The following is a 17,785-nucleotide window of genomic DNA, read 5'->3' as shown; positions in this document are numbered from 1 at the left end:
ACAGGTGGGAGTATTCCTTTAATACAGCTGTCATCCTGCAGACGTTTAAGATGGGGCGTCCGTATGGGTAACTTCTACTTCACAAAATAATGACACTTTTAACAAAATGAAACTGGGAAGGATTTTTTTTTTTTTTTTTGGTTATTACTTAAATAAAACTTGGCCTTTTGGGAGCCGGCTGCACCATTTAAGCAAAACCAGAATGCAAAAGCACACAGGGTTTGTGTCTTCGCTCATTATTTAATCAGCCAGCGGCTCCATCATGCTAATCACTTTTGGACAGCTCAACACCCCCATTAATGGGGAGGAGGAGGAGGAGGAGGAGGAGGAGGAGGGGGGTGGGGACCGGGACCAGCCTGGTGTCCTGGCTCTGCTCAGTCACCCCCACCACCACACTCCATTGCCACCCCCCACCCCCACCCCACTCCACACTCATGCTCGTTGGGTCCTAACTGGACTCTCGGGGTCTGCAGGGCTACAGGAGATCATTTTTCTCAGTTAAGGGATTAGTGGTTGCTCTTCATGGCGATCATTAGAGGGACCTGAAAATTAGGCTGATCCCTCGTACCCAGCTGTGCTGTCGCTGGGGGTTGGAGACAAGGATCAGACGGAGGCCCCTCCCCTCTTTTCCTCCCCCCCCTCTTCCTTTCCCACTGACTGGGGGCCAGCTGAAGTGTTGGGCAGTGTCTCGAGTGTTTTATGGAAAACAATTCACCGCTCATCTGCTCTACAAAGAAGTGTGATGGAGAATAACATCTCCTTTTCCCCTACGACAACCTGTTAGATCATATTTCCTTTTATTTTCCAGTCAGGAGAGTCCATTTTTACACTCCCTGCACAAGAGCTCTGTTTGCTGTAATGAGGCATAGTTTATGCATTTATGCTAATCGAGGGCAGCTAGGTGAAAACATTCTCCAGCCAAAATGTTATTAACAACTTTGAGACACTTTTTTTTCATCAGCATTTTTTAAGGTTTCACACAGATGCGCTTTGAAAAGGACCACATTTCTGATTGGGCAAGATCACACTCCATGGCAGCTGGTTCATTTGCTTCTCAAGATGACAGATGGCAAAACACAAACACAAAAAGAGGGAGCCATGATTAAGTAATGAGAATGCCTGCCACAATAAGGAAACTACTTTTCTCACTTTTACTGCTAAACTTTTACTCAGTCGATGTAAGAGGTGGAAAAATGTGCACATTTAATTCATAGTTTACTGTAATTGTGCGTCTGTTTTGCAAGCGATGGAGCCTAAGGCGTTCTGAAAATGTTTAACGACACTTTATTGTGTAGCAGCAATCTACAAAATTGCTTTTCATTCACTGTTACAAACAAAAACACGCTGTTAACAACTTTGAAGCAGTGATTGAAAACTTGACTCTGTGTTATTGCCGACAAAAGTGCGACCAGAATTAATATATTTCTTTTGAATGCAGGCAAAGGAGTAACTGGGGCCCTGGCCAGTGTTTTGCCCCGCAGATGGGCAGCAGTGTTTGTGAACACCAGTGTGGCAGTTGGCAGGGATTGAGGAGGGGGATGGGCAGATTGCAATGGCACATGCTCCAATTCAAATTATCCCTGGACCCATGCAGCAGTGGAGGACCTGCTGGGGCCCAGGGTGGCATTCATTATAACCAGACACAGGCAGGTTCTGGTTATGACACTGGGGCCACAAAACAGCATCAAATACCACTTTAGTCTTTACTCGCCTGATTTGAGCAACATTTCAAAAGGATGTTGCATTAGTCGCACCTTTTCCACAAGTCGACTTAGAATGTGATCAATGGAGTTAAGCCTCTTAAGATGTTGTTTTCTTAACAAACTCTACATAACAGAGGAGTGAAAATCAGAAATTAAACATGAATCATAAAGTGGCCACTAACAGATAAACCCTGACAGCTTCAGTGATTAAAAAAAAGCATCTCAAAGTAAAACACCAACTGATGATATGGATCTAATATCAGCAGGTGAATTATTCCAATCCGCTGTGGCTTTACACATAAAAGCTGCTTTATTGTTATTTCAGCAGAAGTATCGCCTAAGTTGGTAATTTCAAAGTAAAGGATACAAGATGCAATTGTAAATAAAATCATAAATGTCAAGGAGTAATTTGTCAGGATGATTGAATTAAATAAAACACACAAGTAAACAGGAAAAACCAACAGGGTGAGGAGAAGATGATTTGATTAGGTATAAAACGACTGAATGAATAACACCTCAGCTCTCTTATAAAGGTTAAATGTTTCCATTTTAGATCTTTTTTCACTGTACTGCACGTGTTTATAATCTAACCAATTATCTCTCTAATTACATCTGTATTGCTGCATGAAAAATGGGCTTTCTAATGCTGCGAAAGCGAGACAGAGAGGAGCAAAAAATGTAGAAAATTTAATGATCTACATTATTGCTAACAACTATTGCTCTTCCTTGGGCATGGTGAAGTTAATTAGAAGATTATGGTGTTAGTGTATAATATCCCACAATGCCTTGGGTGATATTGGCCGATGCAAAAACGTCTTGTTTTATTAAAAAGTCCATGTCAAAATGAATCACATTTATATCTGGTCGGTGGTGAAGTTAAAAATGCCCATAGGGAATTAATGTTACTAATAGGAGTGTTAGGACATAAAAATATCTCGCAGTGACTAATCCTGCTAAAAGATGAAGTGTAAAAATGTTCCTCGCAGCTCATCACTGGACATGTTGATGGAGGAGGAGGAGGAGAGGGGGGGAGGTTAGTGGTGGAGGGGGGGTAAAGGAAAAGTGAAATTGACAATATCATTGTAGGAGCGCACTAAAGGGGCGACGGTCCGCTCCACTACACTGAAGTAGGGATGTCTACAGTGTGGAAGAAGAAGAAGAAGGGGGAGGGTACCACTTTGTCACAGGCTGCTATGTAGATTAACCTTTCAATTAGTTGTTATCAGGTCCTCTCCATGTCTCGGCGCAAGCTTTTCAGCCCTGGTTTTATTCTAAGACATCAAATCCCACGAAAACGCACGGATATGTCGCCGCACATTTATCCATCGACGATAATGAAGAGGAGTATCCGAGGGGGGGAAAACTTGAAGAGGTAAAACTACCAGCAAATATTTACCATAGCATGTGCCCTCTTTTCTTTTCTTTCTTTTCCTTCTTTTTTTTTTTTTTTTTTTTTTTTTTAATTTTGACTTGCATATTTGCCCTTTGCATGCAGTTTATTTAAGAAAACGGTGCGCAAAACCCAAGCGGGCTGCGTGTCGTGTATCATTTCCTAATAATATAATATGGAAAAAACCGGAGCTGAGCTGAGAAATGGGAGCTAAAAGAAACCAGCGATACATAATTGAGAAGCAGTGATGAAGGAGCTACTCTCCCAGCAGTCGTGTTAACTTGTATTCCCCCCTGAACGTCTTTTTTCCCCTCAGGGTCTCACTATTTCTCCTCATTGGAGATATTTGATAGTTAATGGTGATAAAGAGGTCATGCCATCATTGCACAGCGCAACACAGGACGTTAATAATTTTCGCTGGCAGACACGGAGCGAACAGAAAACCTACTTTTTTCTGCATGTTACATTCGTCTAACACCATCGGTTTGTTATAGTTTACATGTTAAATATCAGGAGAATTGTCTGCGCTTTGGGGGGAATAATAAAAAAGGAGCTAGATAAAGAAGACAGAGGTGGGAAAAAACGCGATATATGCTTTTGCACATTTTTTTTTCCCTCCAGCCTGCAGGAGTCTTTGCTTTGAATATGCTACCTGAAATGTAAAATAAATAAAATAATAAAGAAACGTGTCCGCTTTAAATCAGCGCTCAGCCTTTGCAGGTTTTATGCAAACAAATGATAGATTTAACCAACAGCCAATTAAAGTCTAAAATGATCCAAATCACTTTCAAGTGTAACCAACTGTTTCAAGGAGGAATATGCGTAAAGGTGGGCCGGTGTTAAACGCTTTGCAAATGAGGTTAAAAAATTAACCGTGATAATTAATTCCGACCTGATTCGTGTTTGTTTTAGGGTTTAAAACAAGTTATTAAAAATCTCCGAACGTGTAAAGTGGTGAAAGTCGAGATATTATGAGTGTTGGTGGTAAATGATATCAATTCATCACCGAAGGCACCTTAAGAGGCGGGTCAATTGAGTGAAGTGACAGATCATACAGCCAGTGCCGAGCCTCTTAGAGTGAGCTCATACATAAAGATTGACATGTGCTTTATCAAACCAGAAATCGGATCTTGTCTTTACAGCCAATATTGAAGTTGCTAGGGAGGGCGCATTAGTGTAGGTAAGGTTTAATGAGACTCCATTGGATTGTAATCAGCGTCATGTCGGATTCATGTAAACTACAACATTGTAACAAAATGGCGACTGTTTAGGTGACATCAGTAATGCTGGCAACGCTGTCATTTATCTGCTCAACTCGGCGGAACACAACTCCGGGTTTGTTACGTACTTATTACCGGTTTCTTCCTCCTCTAAACGCCTCGGTAGTGGTTTGCAGCCGTGTCTCAGACGTGTAACGGCGGCTGTCAGGAAGTAAGCATCGATTATAGATCTGTCATTACGGCTCGCGCTGATCAGTTTGTCGCCGCGGACGTCGCGAGCTGTCAAAAGTCGCGTGCGGGGAGGGCGAGTAACGGTTAAACTTTACGTATGGCTGGCATTTTTAACGCTTTTAAGTCGTTTTTTTTAACGTTGAAATGTTACGTTGACATTTTGGATTTTACGTGTAAAATGTGATATTTACTTCGCGGTGTGTTTTAGTGTAAAAAAAAAAAAAAAAAAACAGAAAAAAGTGTGTTGATACTTTTATGTAACTTACTAGAAGTTTCCAGTTACCTGTCATATTACTTTTACAAAAACAGCCTCTTTGAAATGGACATCTGGTTTGGTCTGTGGATTATGGTGTCAGACTGTGGATTAAGTCACTTTAATTTCTTTAGCAGCCATGACAGCTCCTGCATCTGTTTATATCCATCTGTATCTCATGTTTTAGCACATCTTAAAGGTCCTGCATTCCTGCAGCTACGCCTTTTATATCCAGCATACTGTGAGCTAGTTTATAAAACATGAATAGGAGGAAGTCACCAGCTGTAATAAGTAACTGTTATTCCTTTTTCCCTTTTAGATTTGATCTGGGATTGAGTCACTAAAGGTCAGCTGCTCTCTACCTTTGTGGAATTTACTAGTGCCAACTTTTCCTCGAGTTCAACAACAGATAACCCAGGATTGAGACAAAATATGTGGATGCTGGCTTGGAGCATAACTTTTTGACCTTATCAAGGATGTGGATGTACCTAGTTTTCATCAGCAGAAAGGGGGAATCTGTATGGATCACATTTTTGCGAGTGTAATTGTTTAACCATGGTAAAACTTGCAAACCCTCTGTACACGGAGTGGATTCTTGAAGCAATACAGAAAATCAAAAGGCAAAAGCAGAGGCCTTCGGAGGAGAGAATCTGTCATGCGGTGGCCACGTCGCATGGACTGGACAAGAAGACCGTCCTTGAGCAGTTGGAATTAAGTGTTCATGATGGCTCTATTCTCAAGGTTACAAATAAGGGGAGCGCCTCCTATAAGGACCCAGGGAACCCAGGGAGAGTTGGATCAATCCCGCCTGCAAATGTGCCCGTGCCATCTAAGGAATCTATATGGAATTCAAGTGATCTGCGTCATATTGATTGGAATAAAATACTTAGGAGGGCCATCGAGGGCCTGGATGATACCCATGGCTCCTCTCTGAAGAACATCGAGAGGTACCTGAGGAACCAGGATGACCTCTCAAACATTGTTGATAACCCTGCTTTCAGGCAGAGGTTACGGCTGGCGGCAAAGCGGTCTGTTAACAACGGCAGGTTGTTAAAAAACGGCCCACGCTATAAGCTCAGCCATGGCGGCGCTGAGGGAAGGGGCTCCAGGTGTCCAAGCGCTTCCCCCTTGGTCCTGTCATCGGTGACACTCCTCCCCCATGAGCGAGACCAGGTACACACACCTCGGACTCTGCTTCCTTACAACGTCATGTGATGTATACACCACCTTGCTGTTGTTGCAGGAATCTGTGAATTATTGAATTAAAGGAGTAAACAATTTTTCAGTGTGATAAACTTCCAGGTTTTGGCTCAGTGGGGGCTCAACATGGTACATCTTTTTCTTAAGGCATCAGAATTAAAGTATTAAACAACATTAATAGAAAATGACACTTCTTGTAAATAGTCAATAATCAGCCACTGGTTGTTTGCAGGGATAACTTCAGTGAAAATCAAAATAAACCACAGCATACTGAGATGATTTTACTGAAACTTTAATCAGAGTGAACAATTCTCTTAGTGGTTTCTATGTGAACCATGAGGAGAACTTGATTTTATAATAGACTCAGAAGAAAATCCCTTAAGATTTAGCAAAGTGCAATAGGTCGAATGGAAACAATTAGTAGGTCAACTGATTATCATTAAATTAATCTGCTGCTACTTTAATCATACACTGTGATACATGTAGCTAGTTCTTCCATACTAGCATGAAACTTCCTCTTTTTCTCATAGACTTTTATCTGATGCAGTTGTCTAAGGAGTATTCTGTACCTTTACTTAAGTAAAAGTACTATTACAGCAGTGTAAAAATGCTCTATAAGAAGTTGGAGTCCTGCATGAATAGACTTGAGTAAAAGTGCAAATATTAGCAGCAAATTGTGAAAGTGATCCCTCTGGCTGATGTATTATTACATATGACACAATGAGATTATTAGCAGAGAAGCATCAGTGTTGTCACTGCATGTTACTGTTGTAGCAGCTGGAGGTAAAACTAGTCTGAACTATTTATTTCCAGTTTTATACACAGTGACACAACATGAATCTGCAGCTCATGACATGATTAATGGGAGAAGAAAGAAAAAACAAAGGTCTGATACACAAATCTGTTTTTAGTTGTTGGACTTTTTATCTAATCTTTGATTTTTGCTGACATTTGATGCCTTGGATGTAACTGTGAGAGCTTTAGACGGAAAAAATATCACTATTTTGTAGAGCTGCTAACAACACACGAACATCTGAAATCTGAAGCTGACTTTTTGTAAGATGTCAGATGCCAAAAAGGTAACCACTTGTTTTATCACCAACAAAGTGTAGGAATTTAAAAACGTGTTATATTGAAAAGTAACCAAGGCTGTCAAACAAACATAGTAGTGTAAAAAAAACATTTGTCTCTGAGATGTTGTGGAGTAAAGGTATAAAACTGCATCAAGTTTTAAAAATGCCTTACTTTATGTTCCACTGATCTGATGTAATGTTACATGGGATTTGCAAATCTTTCTGTATTGATAATTAAAGGGTTTTATTATGAGATTGTCCAGTCACTTTAAAGCCTGATTTTAGGATACAAACATGCAGGAGAAATGTTGAGGTTCTGAGCCACTGCTGAGCCAAACATACTCTGTAATAACTTGACTTTTGTGGTTGGTGTGACTCCAGTCAGAAGTAACGCCATCTAGAGTCCATCCCTTTGGGTCTGTGCTGCTGTTGGCCTCCATAATAAGAGAGCTTGGATAATCAGAAAGTCATGCTGACAGTGTGTGGTAGGCAGTCTGCTGTAGGCTTCCCACAGGTTATGTAACTCTACCCTAATGACCTTAAAGGATGTGACTGGCTGTCTTGTGAGTTGTGAAGCATTAGTGAACAGAATTTGGGTATATTACTGCTAATTTATAAGGGCAAGGGACAAACTAGTGTTTACTAGTGGACCTGAGAAATGGGAGGTGAAATATTTGTGGTAAAGCAGAATTTCTTGAGATTACGTTGTGACCTTTTGTGTAAACTGAGATGCCCCAGAGAGGAAATAAAACCCTACACACAAACTTCCAGGTTGCATTGTTTTCAGCTACTTTTGGCTCTTCAGAGGTGGCTTATAGTTCACAGAGATTCTGTCTCTATTACTGGTGCTTAGCTTTAACACATACAGTGGTTGAATGTCTGTAAAATGACAGCACTTTTGTACTTTCTTTGCAATTTAAAGGCGCCGTCAAGAGCAGGAAAGTGTTGTGTGAAAGGCAGATTTGTATTGTAGCTATAAAGAGCAGCGCGCAGTCATTTAGGTAGTTTGTTGTGAGGTCTTTTTTGCAGATGGCTTATCAAGATGAAGTGCGGTGAGGTCTAATAGCTTATGCATAAGTTGTGCAGCAGAAGTGGCGAGCAGCATCAGGCTATAGAGCTGTCACCCAGCAGTTTCACAGTGAATAATCAGGAAGTGACACCTTGATGCTGCAGCCACAACTGTGACTGTGTCTGTGGTCAGGCCAAAAGTGAAACTGAGAAGTGTTTAGAGACGCAGTGTCCTGTGATGGTTCTCATAGCTGAGGAGGAACGGCCTGCTGTTTTCCATTTGGAACATTTCAACCTATTGCTCCCGGCCTGATGACATCAACCTAGCCCCGGTTCAGGTTTACGGTTCACTTCAAAGCATGAGACGTCTCTACATGAGTGTGTGTGTTGAGAATAAGAGATACTTAAAAAAAAAAAGAGCAGTGTTGGTTTTGAGTTTATTAGATTCTGAAGAGACTCTGGCAGGAACAAAGGCAAGGAATGAGACTTTTTTTTTTTTCATGCTGTGTTATGCAACCACTTGAGCTCTTTCTCTCCACCAGCAGTGCTCTAATAGGACCCCACCCCCTCACTCAGGACAGCATGCTCTTTTGAAGCAGCATAATTTCCTGTAATGTACTTAATTTAGAATCCCAGAGTAAATCATCAGCATCTCTTCAGCTGTGTTTGTTCCTCTATTTTCTCATTTTTTTGGTTTAATCACCCGGCTTGAGAATATTCCTTGTGGAAATTAATTCTCCGGTTGCTCCTGGATTAGACTTCATAGCACATTCAGTGAAGATCATGCTATGAACTTATTATTAAAAAGGAAAACTGAGCTTTTCATCAGTAATATGCACAGACTGCACATTAGCACCAACGTCTTCTTAATTTTGAGCTCTTAACATCCATTTTCTCGGCAGTTCTATTATTTTAAAAGCTTAAATCACTGAGATGGATGTTTACTCAGTGTTTTCAGTATGTCTCTGCAGGCAAAATCACATTAGAGATGACACATGCACTTTTTGTTTTTAACCAGGAAGTCATAATTCTAAAGTAATCATGACACTGAGGCCTTGTCTTCAGATGCCTTTGGCTGTATCTTTTTGTGAAGATAAAGTGCAGTGGCTCATGATCAAGGACAAAAGCTAACATTTATCTCTGCTGCAGAGACTGATCTGAACTCCGATGAGCCTTTTGTTGGCAGGCTTTGTTTAGTCTAATTAGCAAAACAGTGAGGTTATTTGCAGGGCGGTAACTGAGGAATGTTTACATTCTGATTAATCTGGGTATCATTTTTGGATTATTTGATTATTGGATTAATTATTTGTCTATAAAGCAGCAGAAGGCAGTGAAACATGCTGTTTGCCCTCAAAACAGTCCCAAACCAAAAGATATTCAGCAGTAATTACACAATCTCTCACATCCCATGGCGATGTCTTCAGGGTGCGTTTTCAGGCCTAAACTCAAAGATATTAAATCTTCATATTAAGGAAACTGGAATAAACAAATATTTGGTATTTTCTGATAAAGAACTCGCATGTTTTATTGAATAAGTCTCTGCCAATCAAATAACCGATTCGCTCTGGTCGTACAATATTTAAAACTCTAATTCAGGAAGACTGTTTTTAAATTTGAACCCAGTAATGCTGGATTAAAATGAAGAAACATCTGTCGGACAGAATTCAAGACAGTTTCAAGAACTGGGAAATAAGATATAAAATATTAGACAATCATACCACCCCTTGTCCATTTCGAGTAAATTTAGACACATTGGATTGTGGGGCATCACTAACAGCTCAAATATGTCACTGCAACAGGAAGTTTTTAGGATTTTGACTTTTCCTAAACAAACTCACTTGCTGTGGGGTTGCATGGACAGTGATTCTTCAACTCAATTGAAATCGTTCTGATAAACAAATCTAATGTATGGTTTTCAATGAAGCTAAATAAGAACAGGAATTTCCAAAGAGTAGAGTTTATGACATATGCACAATGGTTCCACCTGCTGTGAAACATTTAAACTGCCAGAAATGTAATACAGAAAGTTTTTACTCTCTCAGCTTCTGGTGGATGTTTCAGTGGTTTCACTTTATTTATCATTCATTCATCAGTTTTTGACAGTGGGTGGTTCCTTGAAGCCGTCAAAGTTTCCAACAAAGTCATTGAATTAGCCTCAGTTCAGTTTTGTTTCCTACCCCCATATTTGTGTCCCTCCTGAAACTTGTCACGCCCCCTCATGTTACCCTGACATGGGGCAAACATGAACAGAAAGAACAGATTTATTCCAACTTGAGAGAAGCTTTTGGAGTAAGAATTTACATGGTTATTAATGTTTCTTCATTGAAGGGTGTATCAAAGGTTTACATGACCCCTCTCAACCCAACTGACAATTCCCTTTGATGAGATCGGTCTCCTCTGAATGAGGTGGTTACCTGAGGCATTTTTATTCTGATTAAGCTGTTATTCTGGTTATTAGCATGACGTCTGGGTCCGTGTTAACGCAGCTAATGATTGTGGTTGAATCCTGCTCACACAGTAGCATTTCTCAGGTTCATAATCACATCTGTTTGAGCAGCAGTCAGCTCTAATGCCTGTGCCTGCTTTCAAATATTGACCTGGCAGGTTGGAAAATAGAGCAATCATTGACGTGGCAGTAAACTGCTTTTCCTCAACAGTTAATTGATACAACAGCCAGGAACAATGAGTGCAATCCCTCTGCATTCTCTGTACATTCCCCCTTGGGGTTCATTTGGATGTTGTAACAGGTTAAAAAGATGCTCTTGTTGTGTAACCACTATCGGTGGGTGAAAAATAAACAAAACTCTCTCCTAATTTGGCTGCGGGTCAGGACCTGTGGAGATTTGGAGGGTGTAAATTTGGTTGAGGTCAGGATGCTGATGTGCGTCATAGAAACTAGGAACTAATTACGTGTATCCCTGGAGTGCCCTTCAATGCCCCAGTCAATTGACGAGGCTGTAGTGTGTAAACTGATGATGAGGAGGCTTATTTATGATCACACCCCGAGTCGTATTTTTCCATAGGAACTTCGATTGATGCTTCTCTTGAGATTTACTTGCATAAGGACATGACTTTTTTTTATTATTATATTGACCTTTTATGTAATAAATATGGGTTGATACGGGCTACACAGCAGTATAGAACAAGGTTTTTCAGTTAAACAGTAGTTTACATTCCATAGATTTTTATGGATTTTGGATGTTCATCATGGAGCATCCACTCAGTTTATTCCAGTATTTTGTATATTGATCAGGGTATAGCCTTGAAGACAAAATGATTCTGCAATGAATCGATCGATGATTCAAGCTTTTTCTCATAAAACAGCGAAAATAAAGTCCCAACATAAAAAAATTAAGTGACTGATGCTAATTCCCAGGCTTTGTGTGTCTGAGAACTGATCTGGTACTTACTATACCACCATTATAACTATATTCTGATACTAATTACCGTAGTTTATTATGATTTACTTGAATGTGCAGTGCAGATTGTAATTGGAAATGCACTTGTATTATTTATCTGCAAAAGGTTTCTCACATCCACTTAAAGCATAGTTTTATCAATAGAAATCTGTGTTGTTTAGATTTAAAAACCTATATAGGCTACATGTAAACAAAAAAACCTAATCTTACATATTTAGAATGTGACCAAAAGCAGTGCTAACACATCCGGCACTAGACTGAGTTCTTGTTTTAGGCCAGGTCTGTTTAACAAAGCATGAAGAGCACTATGTTTTTATGTCTCTGTTTTATTAATTCTAATACTTTGATGGTGTGCTCCGAGCTTTTTGGGATACAGTCTTATTTTCAGTTAACTCTGGAGCTGGAGCTGCCATAACTGGGATGAACATAAACACTCTGATGCACTGACAGAAATGATCATGTTTACGTAATCGACAAACAATTATGTTGACATGACATTCCAAACCCAGAGCAATATATCTCTGCTCCTTATTACTTTATCAAACTCTATCCAGAATGGAGAAATTTAATGGAAAGTCCAAACGGCATGAAAATGGTCCTTCACTGATTTAGCACACTGCCTGCAACATTCACCCTGTCCCTGAAAACCCCGCTGTATAAATTTCAGTTTTGGAGTCAGAAAGTATCGTATTATGTTCTTTCAGCAGAACTCTCTCCAGGATCTCAAGTTCTTAGCCTGGCCTTCCCTAATATCATTCCAGTCACATATCTCCAGATCTGATTCTCTCTCCCAGTTTTATATATATTCATGATACAAGGTATTTAATGTAAAATTAAATTTAAAGGTAGAATCTTTTTCTTGAAGCCTGATTTGGGTCTCATGGTGATTCCAGCCGTAGATTGGTTCGGTTTTAAAGAGATGAAATGTAAAGTCTTCCTCGATTTCCTCTGTGAAGTCAGCCGCTCTTTGTTCCGACTGATCAATGGGGAAATCCTCTTAAACCTTGAGCTCATATTTTACTTCTTCTGAACTTAACTCTAAGCCCTTAAATGAGTGTTTGTTCTGAGGATTGCAACATTTACAGTGGATCATTGCTGCAGCAACAATGAGAGCATGTTTTATTATTGAGGTAATTTGATTACATGCTGGTTAATCCTTTCAGACTGGAGTGCAAGCTGTAAGAATTGGATTAAGCCCTTAAACTATGATTACTAAGATCACTTACCCATTCAGATGTAATGGATAAAGGAGGTGGATCTTGGAGAATGAGATGCATTTATTATTCAGTTTGAGTCTGTATTCATTTATTATACTAGTTCACATATTTGTGTCTGTTTTTTCACTTAGGTTTTATGTCTTTCTTCCCCAGTTGTGTCTCTGACAAGACAAAATGTCTGAGGACAAACCAGCTTTTAGTCTCAACATACAGACTCTGCCTCGTTTTCTGTGTCTTAAACAGTTTTGCCTTTGTTTGTATCCCCTGCCCAGCTCCGGGTTGACCCCATCCCAATATGCAGTTTCTGTCTTGGAACGAAAGAGTCGAATCGGGACAAGCGACCAGAAGAGCTGCTGTCCTGTGCCGACTGTGGGAGCAGTGGTAAGTCATCTGCAGTTATTGGATGTTCTCCTGAGTCATAATGCGCTGTAGTGTGGGCAAAACACAGCATGGCAGCAGTGCTCAGAGGCTCTTCACTGCAACAGTGTGAAACAATAGGCGTCTGTGATTATATCAAGATACAGCAAGTATTTAATTACATACGAAGTCATCTAACAGCTGGTTAATACAGTAAGTGTTTCATACCACATTACACCACCCTGGACAGGTTTTTTTTAATGATCCTATCCCTGTACTATAATATGCTTCTTAACACAAGACTCTAAAAGAAAATAGTAATAATAATAACATTTCTCCCTTACAACAATAAACACATCTAGAATCTTGATATTTAGGCTCCTCAGGCTAAAATAAGATTGTAACATAACACTGAAAATGAAGCACCCGTCAAAACAATAACAACAATAAAGAATAAATCAGAACACATGCATGCGTTTAGTAGAAAATAAGACATAGTACAAAGATTTATAGCCATAAATTGTACATTTAATAGTTGCATTTTTCAGTATCAGCTTTATTCATAATGAAATAAAAAAAGCCAGATTCAGCAACAGATTCAAGGGGAGGTTTAACTGTATCTGCTGTTTATTACAGTTGGTTTGTAGTCATAAACAGTGACACAGTCAAACCAGCCAGTGTAATTCCAGTGAAAGATGGAAATACTTTTGCAGTTTCAGAAACTATATGGCTGTATCAACATTGTACCTTTCGTGATACCACAAGGAATTATGTTTAAGTATATTTTTAGGTAAATCAGTTTAGAAACGATAAAGTAGCCCAGCAGAAATGTCTGTTTTTGGATTGAATGAGCAAATGAAACGCCTGATTTAAGTTACTCTCAAACTGCTCACTATGGACCATCAGTTAACAGAAACATTAATAGGATTGATACACTGACATAAAAGTATTGATAAATATGTTGAAAGCTTGACAAATTCATAATTGCACATGCTTTATTTTGATATATATACTCCCTGTTCCAGCCTGGACAGGGTGATTAGGATAAACTCCACTGTCATAGTGCAATATAGGTACATTTATTTAGTAATATTGATATATCTTATGAGAGGTTTCCATAAATTCAGGTTACAAAGATATACAGCAGACAGGAATATCTCTTTTGGGTAATCTAGGGATGAAATGCCCGACATAAAGATACTTCATCACAATGTGAATCCAATAATCAACCTAAGTCAAGGAGGACTTTATTTGTCCCCAGAGGGGCAACTGGGTGTGCAGCAGTAATAACGTATGACATGAAAAGCAAAATCAAAATCACAAAAGTCAATTAAACATGATAACGTAATATAATAAAAGGTCAAAAAACAGGCAAGGTATGATTAAGTACTACTAAAATTACAAGTGAAGTTTATGAAGGTTGGGTGGTCAAGCTGAAGTTACTTTTTATCTTTTGGAGTGTAGCGGTAAAATGATGTCTTCTGGAACTGCAGTACTGCATGCAATGGCCTGAAAAACAGATTGTTGCTTTGATAAAAGCAGAACAGAAAAATATATTTTCTCTGTTTATATATCTCATCATGTCCCTCAGCTCTGTTAGCAGCAGTTCCCAGCATTATTTAGCTGATAATCATGCTCTTGCTCTGTATTTTTCACTCCCCTCTGTGGGATTTATTGGAAGAACAACGCTGAAATTGAGTGACTGTAGGGATCCAAATTGCTTGCAACCCACAGTGGGATAAAGAAGGGCAGATGCTCCATAAGTGGCCATTAGAATCTGAAATCACCCAAGTCATTTTCTCTCGATTCAGATTCCTCTTATAGAGCACACAAGGCTCAGCAGATCAAAGATCAACCCTTTTCCCGTTTCAGAATGGTGGCATTTCCTTTACTGTTCTTTTGTTCCAGACAAAACTGCTAACCCGCCATAAAATTACCTCTGCCAAGGAGTCATTTATGTTTGAACAATTATTTTAAATGCCGTAAGGAATTGTTCTCCTGGTGACATTTTTATAGCTCAAATTTGACTAAGTAGCGTCGAGGTGGTTTTCATTAACCGCTCATAGTGTACACAAATTGTGCTCTCACTGTAAAACAGCTGTTTTACAACCATGAGAGGGAGTCGGGTGAGGGAGAAGGCAAGCTTTTACATGACTTTCATGGATCGGCTTCCATTAGAATGAGTGCCGCTACCGTTTCTGCCTCATTAAGATCAAATTATCTGTAATTAGCTGCTCAGATGTTTGATCATACTGTTTTTAGACACAAGTTGTGATGTCGAGGGTGGAAAAAAGGGTTGTGGACACACAGGCCTACCATTGTTTCTGATGATGCAGAATGTTAATATTTAACCTTCTTGTGTAAATAAGTAGAAAGCTGACTCATTGTTACTGGTAAAACTGTGTCATACTAATATGCATTTTACCTCTGAAGGGCATCCATCATGTCTGAAGTTCTCCCCGGAGTTAACATCAAATGTGAAGAGATTACGGTGGCAGTGTATTGAATGCAAAACCTGCAGCTCCTGTCGAATACAGGGGAAAAATGCAGTAAGTATGATGTTACACAGGTACTTTTAATGACTAATAGAATAAGTATCTACATCCCTTACCCCAGTAAAAGTTACACGGTAAAGTTACATATTCAAAACCTCACTTAAGTAAAGGTATTTAACAGCAAAATATACTTACACTGTTAAAAGTAAAAGCAGTGAATTTACAGTAAAGTTAGTGGTTTACTATTATGTTATGATGCTTTTGGTTTCATATTATCTATTGGTTAATTTAATCTACAGCAAAGCATCATATTTTGTAAGATCATTATATGTTTGTAGTTCTGCTGTCCTGTGAGAACCACACATCTCTAACTTTTACTGATTTATCCTTTATTTAGCCAAGGTCCATTGGACATACAGTCTCCTCGTTGAACAAGTTCTTGTAAAGATGGTGCCTCAAGCAGTTTCATATAAAACAAGCAGTGCCAGGCACAACAAACCCCACCCTGCACACGTATTGTAGCTTATTTTGGCATCGATCCAGCTGATGTCATCATGTCTATGCGTGTGCTGATGTCAGCATAGACATAGACAGCATAGACAAATTTTGGCCATTATAAGGAAATGGGAAAAAGAAAAAAAAAAGATTTTAAAAATTCGTAAAAGATTTGAACTTTGACCTACTTTTCCTAAAATGTAATCATATCTATTCTAGGTCACTGGCAATCTATAAACCCAATTTGGTATGAATTCAACCCATAGTTTTGCTATTAAAGTGTTAACAAACAAAAAAACAAAGAAACAAACCGAACCAAAAACAATACCCCTTGCCTCGCCTTCAGGGGGCAGGGTAATAAACAATTTCACATGTAAAAAACATATAGAGGAAGGAAAAAAAAGGCGTCCAACCACATACCAGTGATATTCATAATATATGCCACTCTTTACATGTTTCTGTTCTGTTGGTGTTTTGCAGCTCCATTCACACCCAAGCAAGGAAGCAAGAACACTATCAATTCTGACAAACTGTAATCTGAAAAGTAACTAAAGCTGTCAGACAAATGTATTGCAGTAAAAAGTATGTAATTTCCCTCTGAAATGTGGTGGAGTAGAAGTATAAAGTTGTTTGATGTTGGTTTGTAGGTAGAGCCCTCTGTATTTGTCTGAGGATTTGTTGGTTTGTAAAGCCTCTCTTGTGCACAACTGGGCGTACTTTGAGTGACTCGACTCTAAATGACAGCAGGTTTGTTGCATGTATGCAGCAGGGACGTCCCTTACACATGCCTGCTGTTCCCTTTCAGGACGAGATGCTGTTCTGCGATTCATGCGATCGGGGCTTTCACATGGAATGCTGCGACCCGCCGCTTTCAAGAATGCCAAAAGGTGAGGTGTTTACACTGTCTGGCTGCTCTGTTTCCGCCTCTGCTGTCAACTCAAAGCCTTTTCTTCGTAGATGGCCGTTTGGGGCTGTCATTCAGCTCACAGAGAGGCAGCGGTGGCTTATTAGGAGCTTTGCATGCATATCATATTATTCCAGCATCCCCGGGGAGATTTGCTATCTCTGGATTACAGTAGTGACCCTACAGCGAGGCTTGTAATGATGGTACACATACTGCAGGACGACATTTGGCAGGCGATTCATACAAGTCACATAGCTTTGCTCAACAAGCTGACACAAAGTCTATTTCACTGGACAGTGAATTGACCCAATGTTTTTCTTATGGATTTTCGCTTTGTGCTGAGTAATTGATTGTCATTGTGAGCTGGTGGGAGTCTCGCCAGTATAAAGGAAATGTTTCAAATGAATGTACTGTATGTCCTCTGAACTGATGAACCAACCCAAACGGTACTCTCTGTGTTTGGACGCCCTCCAGGAACCTGGATCTGCCAAGTGTGCAGGCCGAAGGAGAATGGGAAGAAACTGCTGCACAAGAAAGCTGATCAGATCAAACGTCGATATGCAAAGCCAATCGGACGGCCCAGAAATAAGCTCAAACAAAGAATGTAAGTCAGTAGAGATCTGAATATGAACTGTTTAATCAGGAAGAATATGTGGTACTGTGACTCATGCTTACATCGTTTTAATAAAAGCGTGTAGTACTTCTTAGAATTTCCCTAAAGAAAAAACAAACATAAAAAGAAATATAATGGAGTCTCCCCTTCTCATCATATACCATAATTTGACTTTCATATTTAATTTCAAGGCTTATGTGCATTGAC

The 17,785-nt window shown here is 39.6% G+C and overlaps 1 protein-coding gene across 5 annotated transcripts in view; it reads left to right on the top strand.

The window, feature by feature from the left end:
• The first annotated feature begins 2,794 nt into the window (after window positions 1–2,794).
• The window catches only part of kat6b (K(lysine) acetyltransferase 6B), a 37,097-nt gene continuing 22,106 nt past the window's right edge, over window positions 2,795–17,785 (top strand). The window contains exons 1-6 of one of the 5 annotated variants that reach the window (XM_030163326.1): window positions 2,795–3,075; window positions 5,117–5,970; window positions 12,987–13,095; window positions 15,505–15,620; window positions 16,867–16,948; window positions 17,440–17,569. In XM_030163326.1, coding sequence (XP_030019186.1) covers window positions 5,353–5,970; window positions 12,987–13,095; window positions 15,505–15,620; window positions 16,867–16,948; window positions 17,440–17,569 — 1,055 coding nt within the window. In that variant the 5' untranslated portion in view covers window positions 2,795–3,075; window positions 5,117–5,352. Of the gene's footprint in view, window positions 3,076–4,266; window positions 4,525–4,615; window positions 4,640–5,116; window positions 5,971–12,986; window positions 13,096–15,504; window positions 15,621–16,866; window positions 16,949–17,439; window positions 17,570–17,785 lie in introns of those variants that run through there. The other 4 variants (XM_030163325.1, XM_030163324.1, XM_030163329.1 and 1 more) reach the window with 4 other exon arrangements.

Source organism: Sphaeramia orbicularis, chromosome 19 (genome assembly GCF_902148855.1).
Source record: "Sphaeramia orbicularis chromosome 19, fSphaOr1.1, whole genome shotgun sequence".
In the NCBI taxonomy this organism is placed as follows: Eukaryota; Metazoa; Chordata; class Actinopteri; order Kurtiformes; family Apogonidae; genus Sphaeramia; species Sphaeramia orbicularis.
Note: the sequence above shows the minus strand (reverse complement) of the source record. Positions and strands in the feature narration are given on the sequence as shown.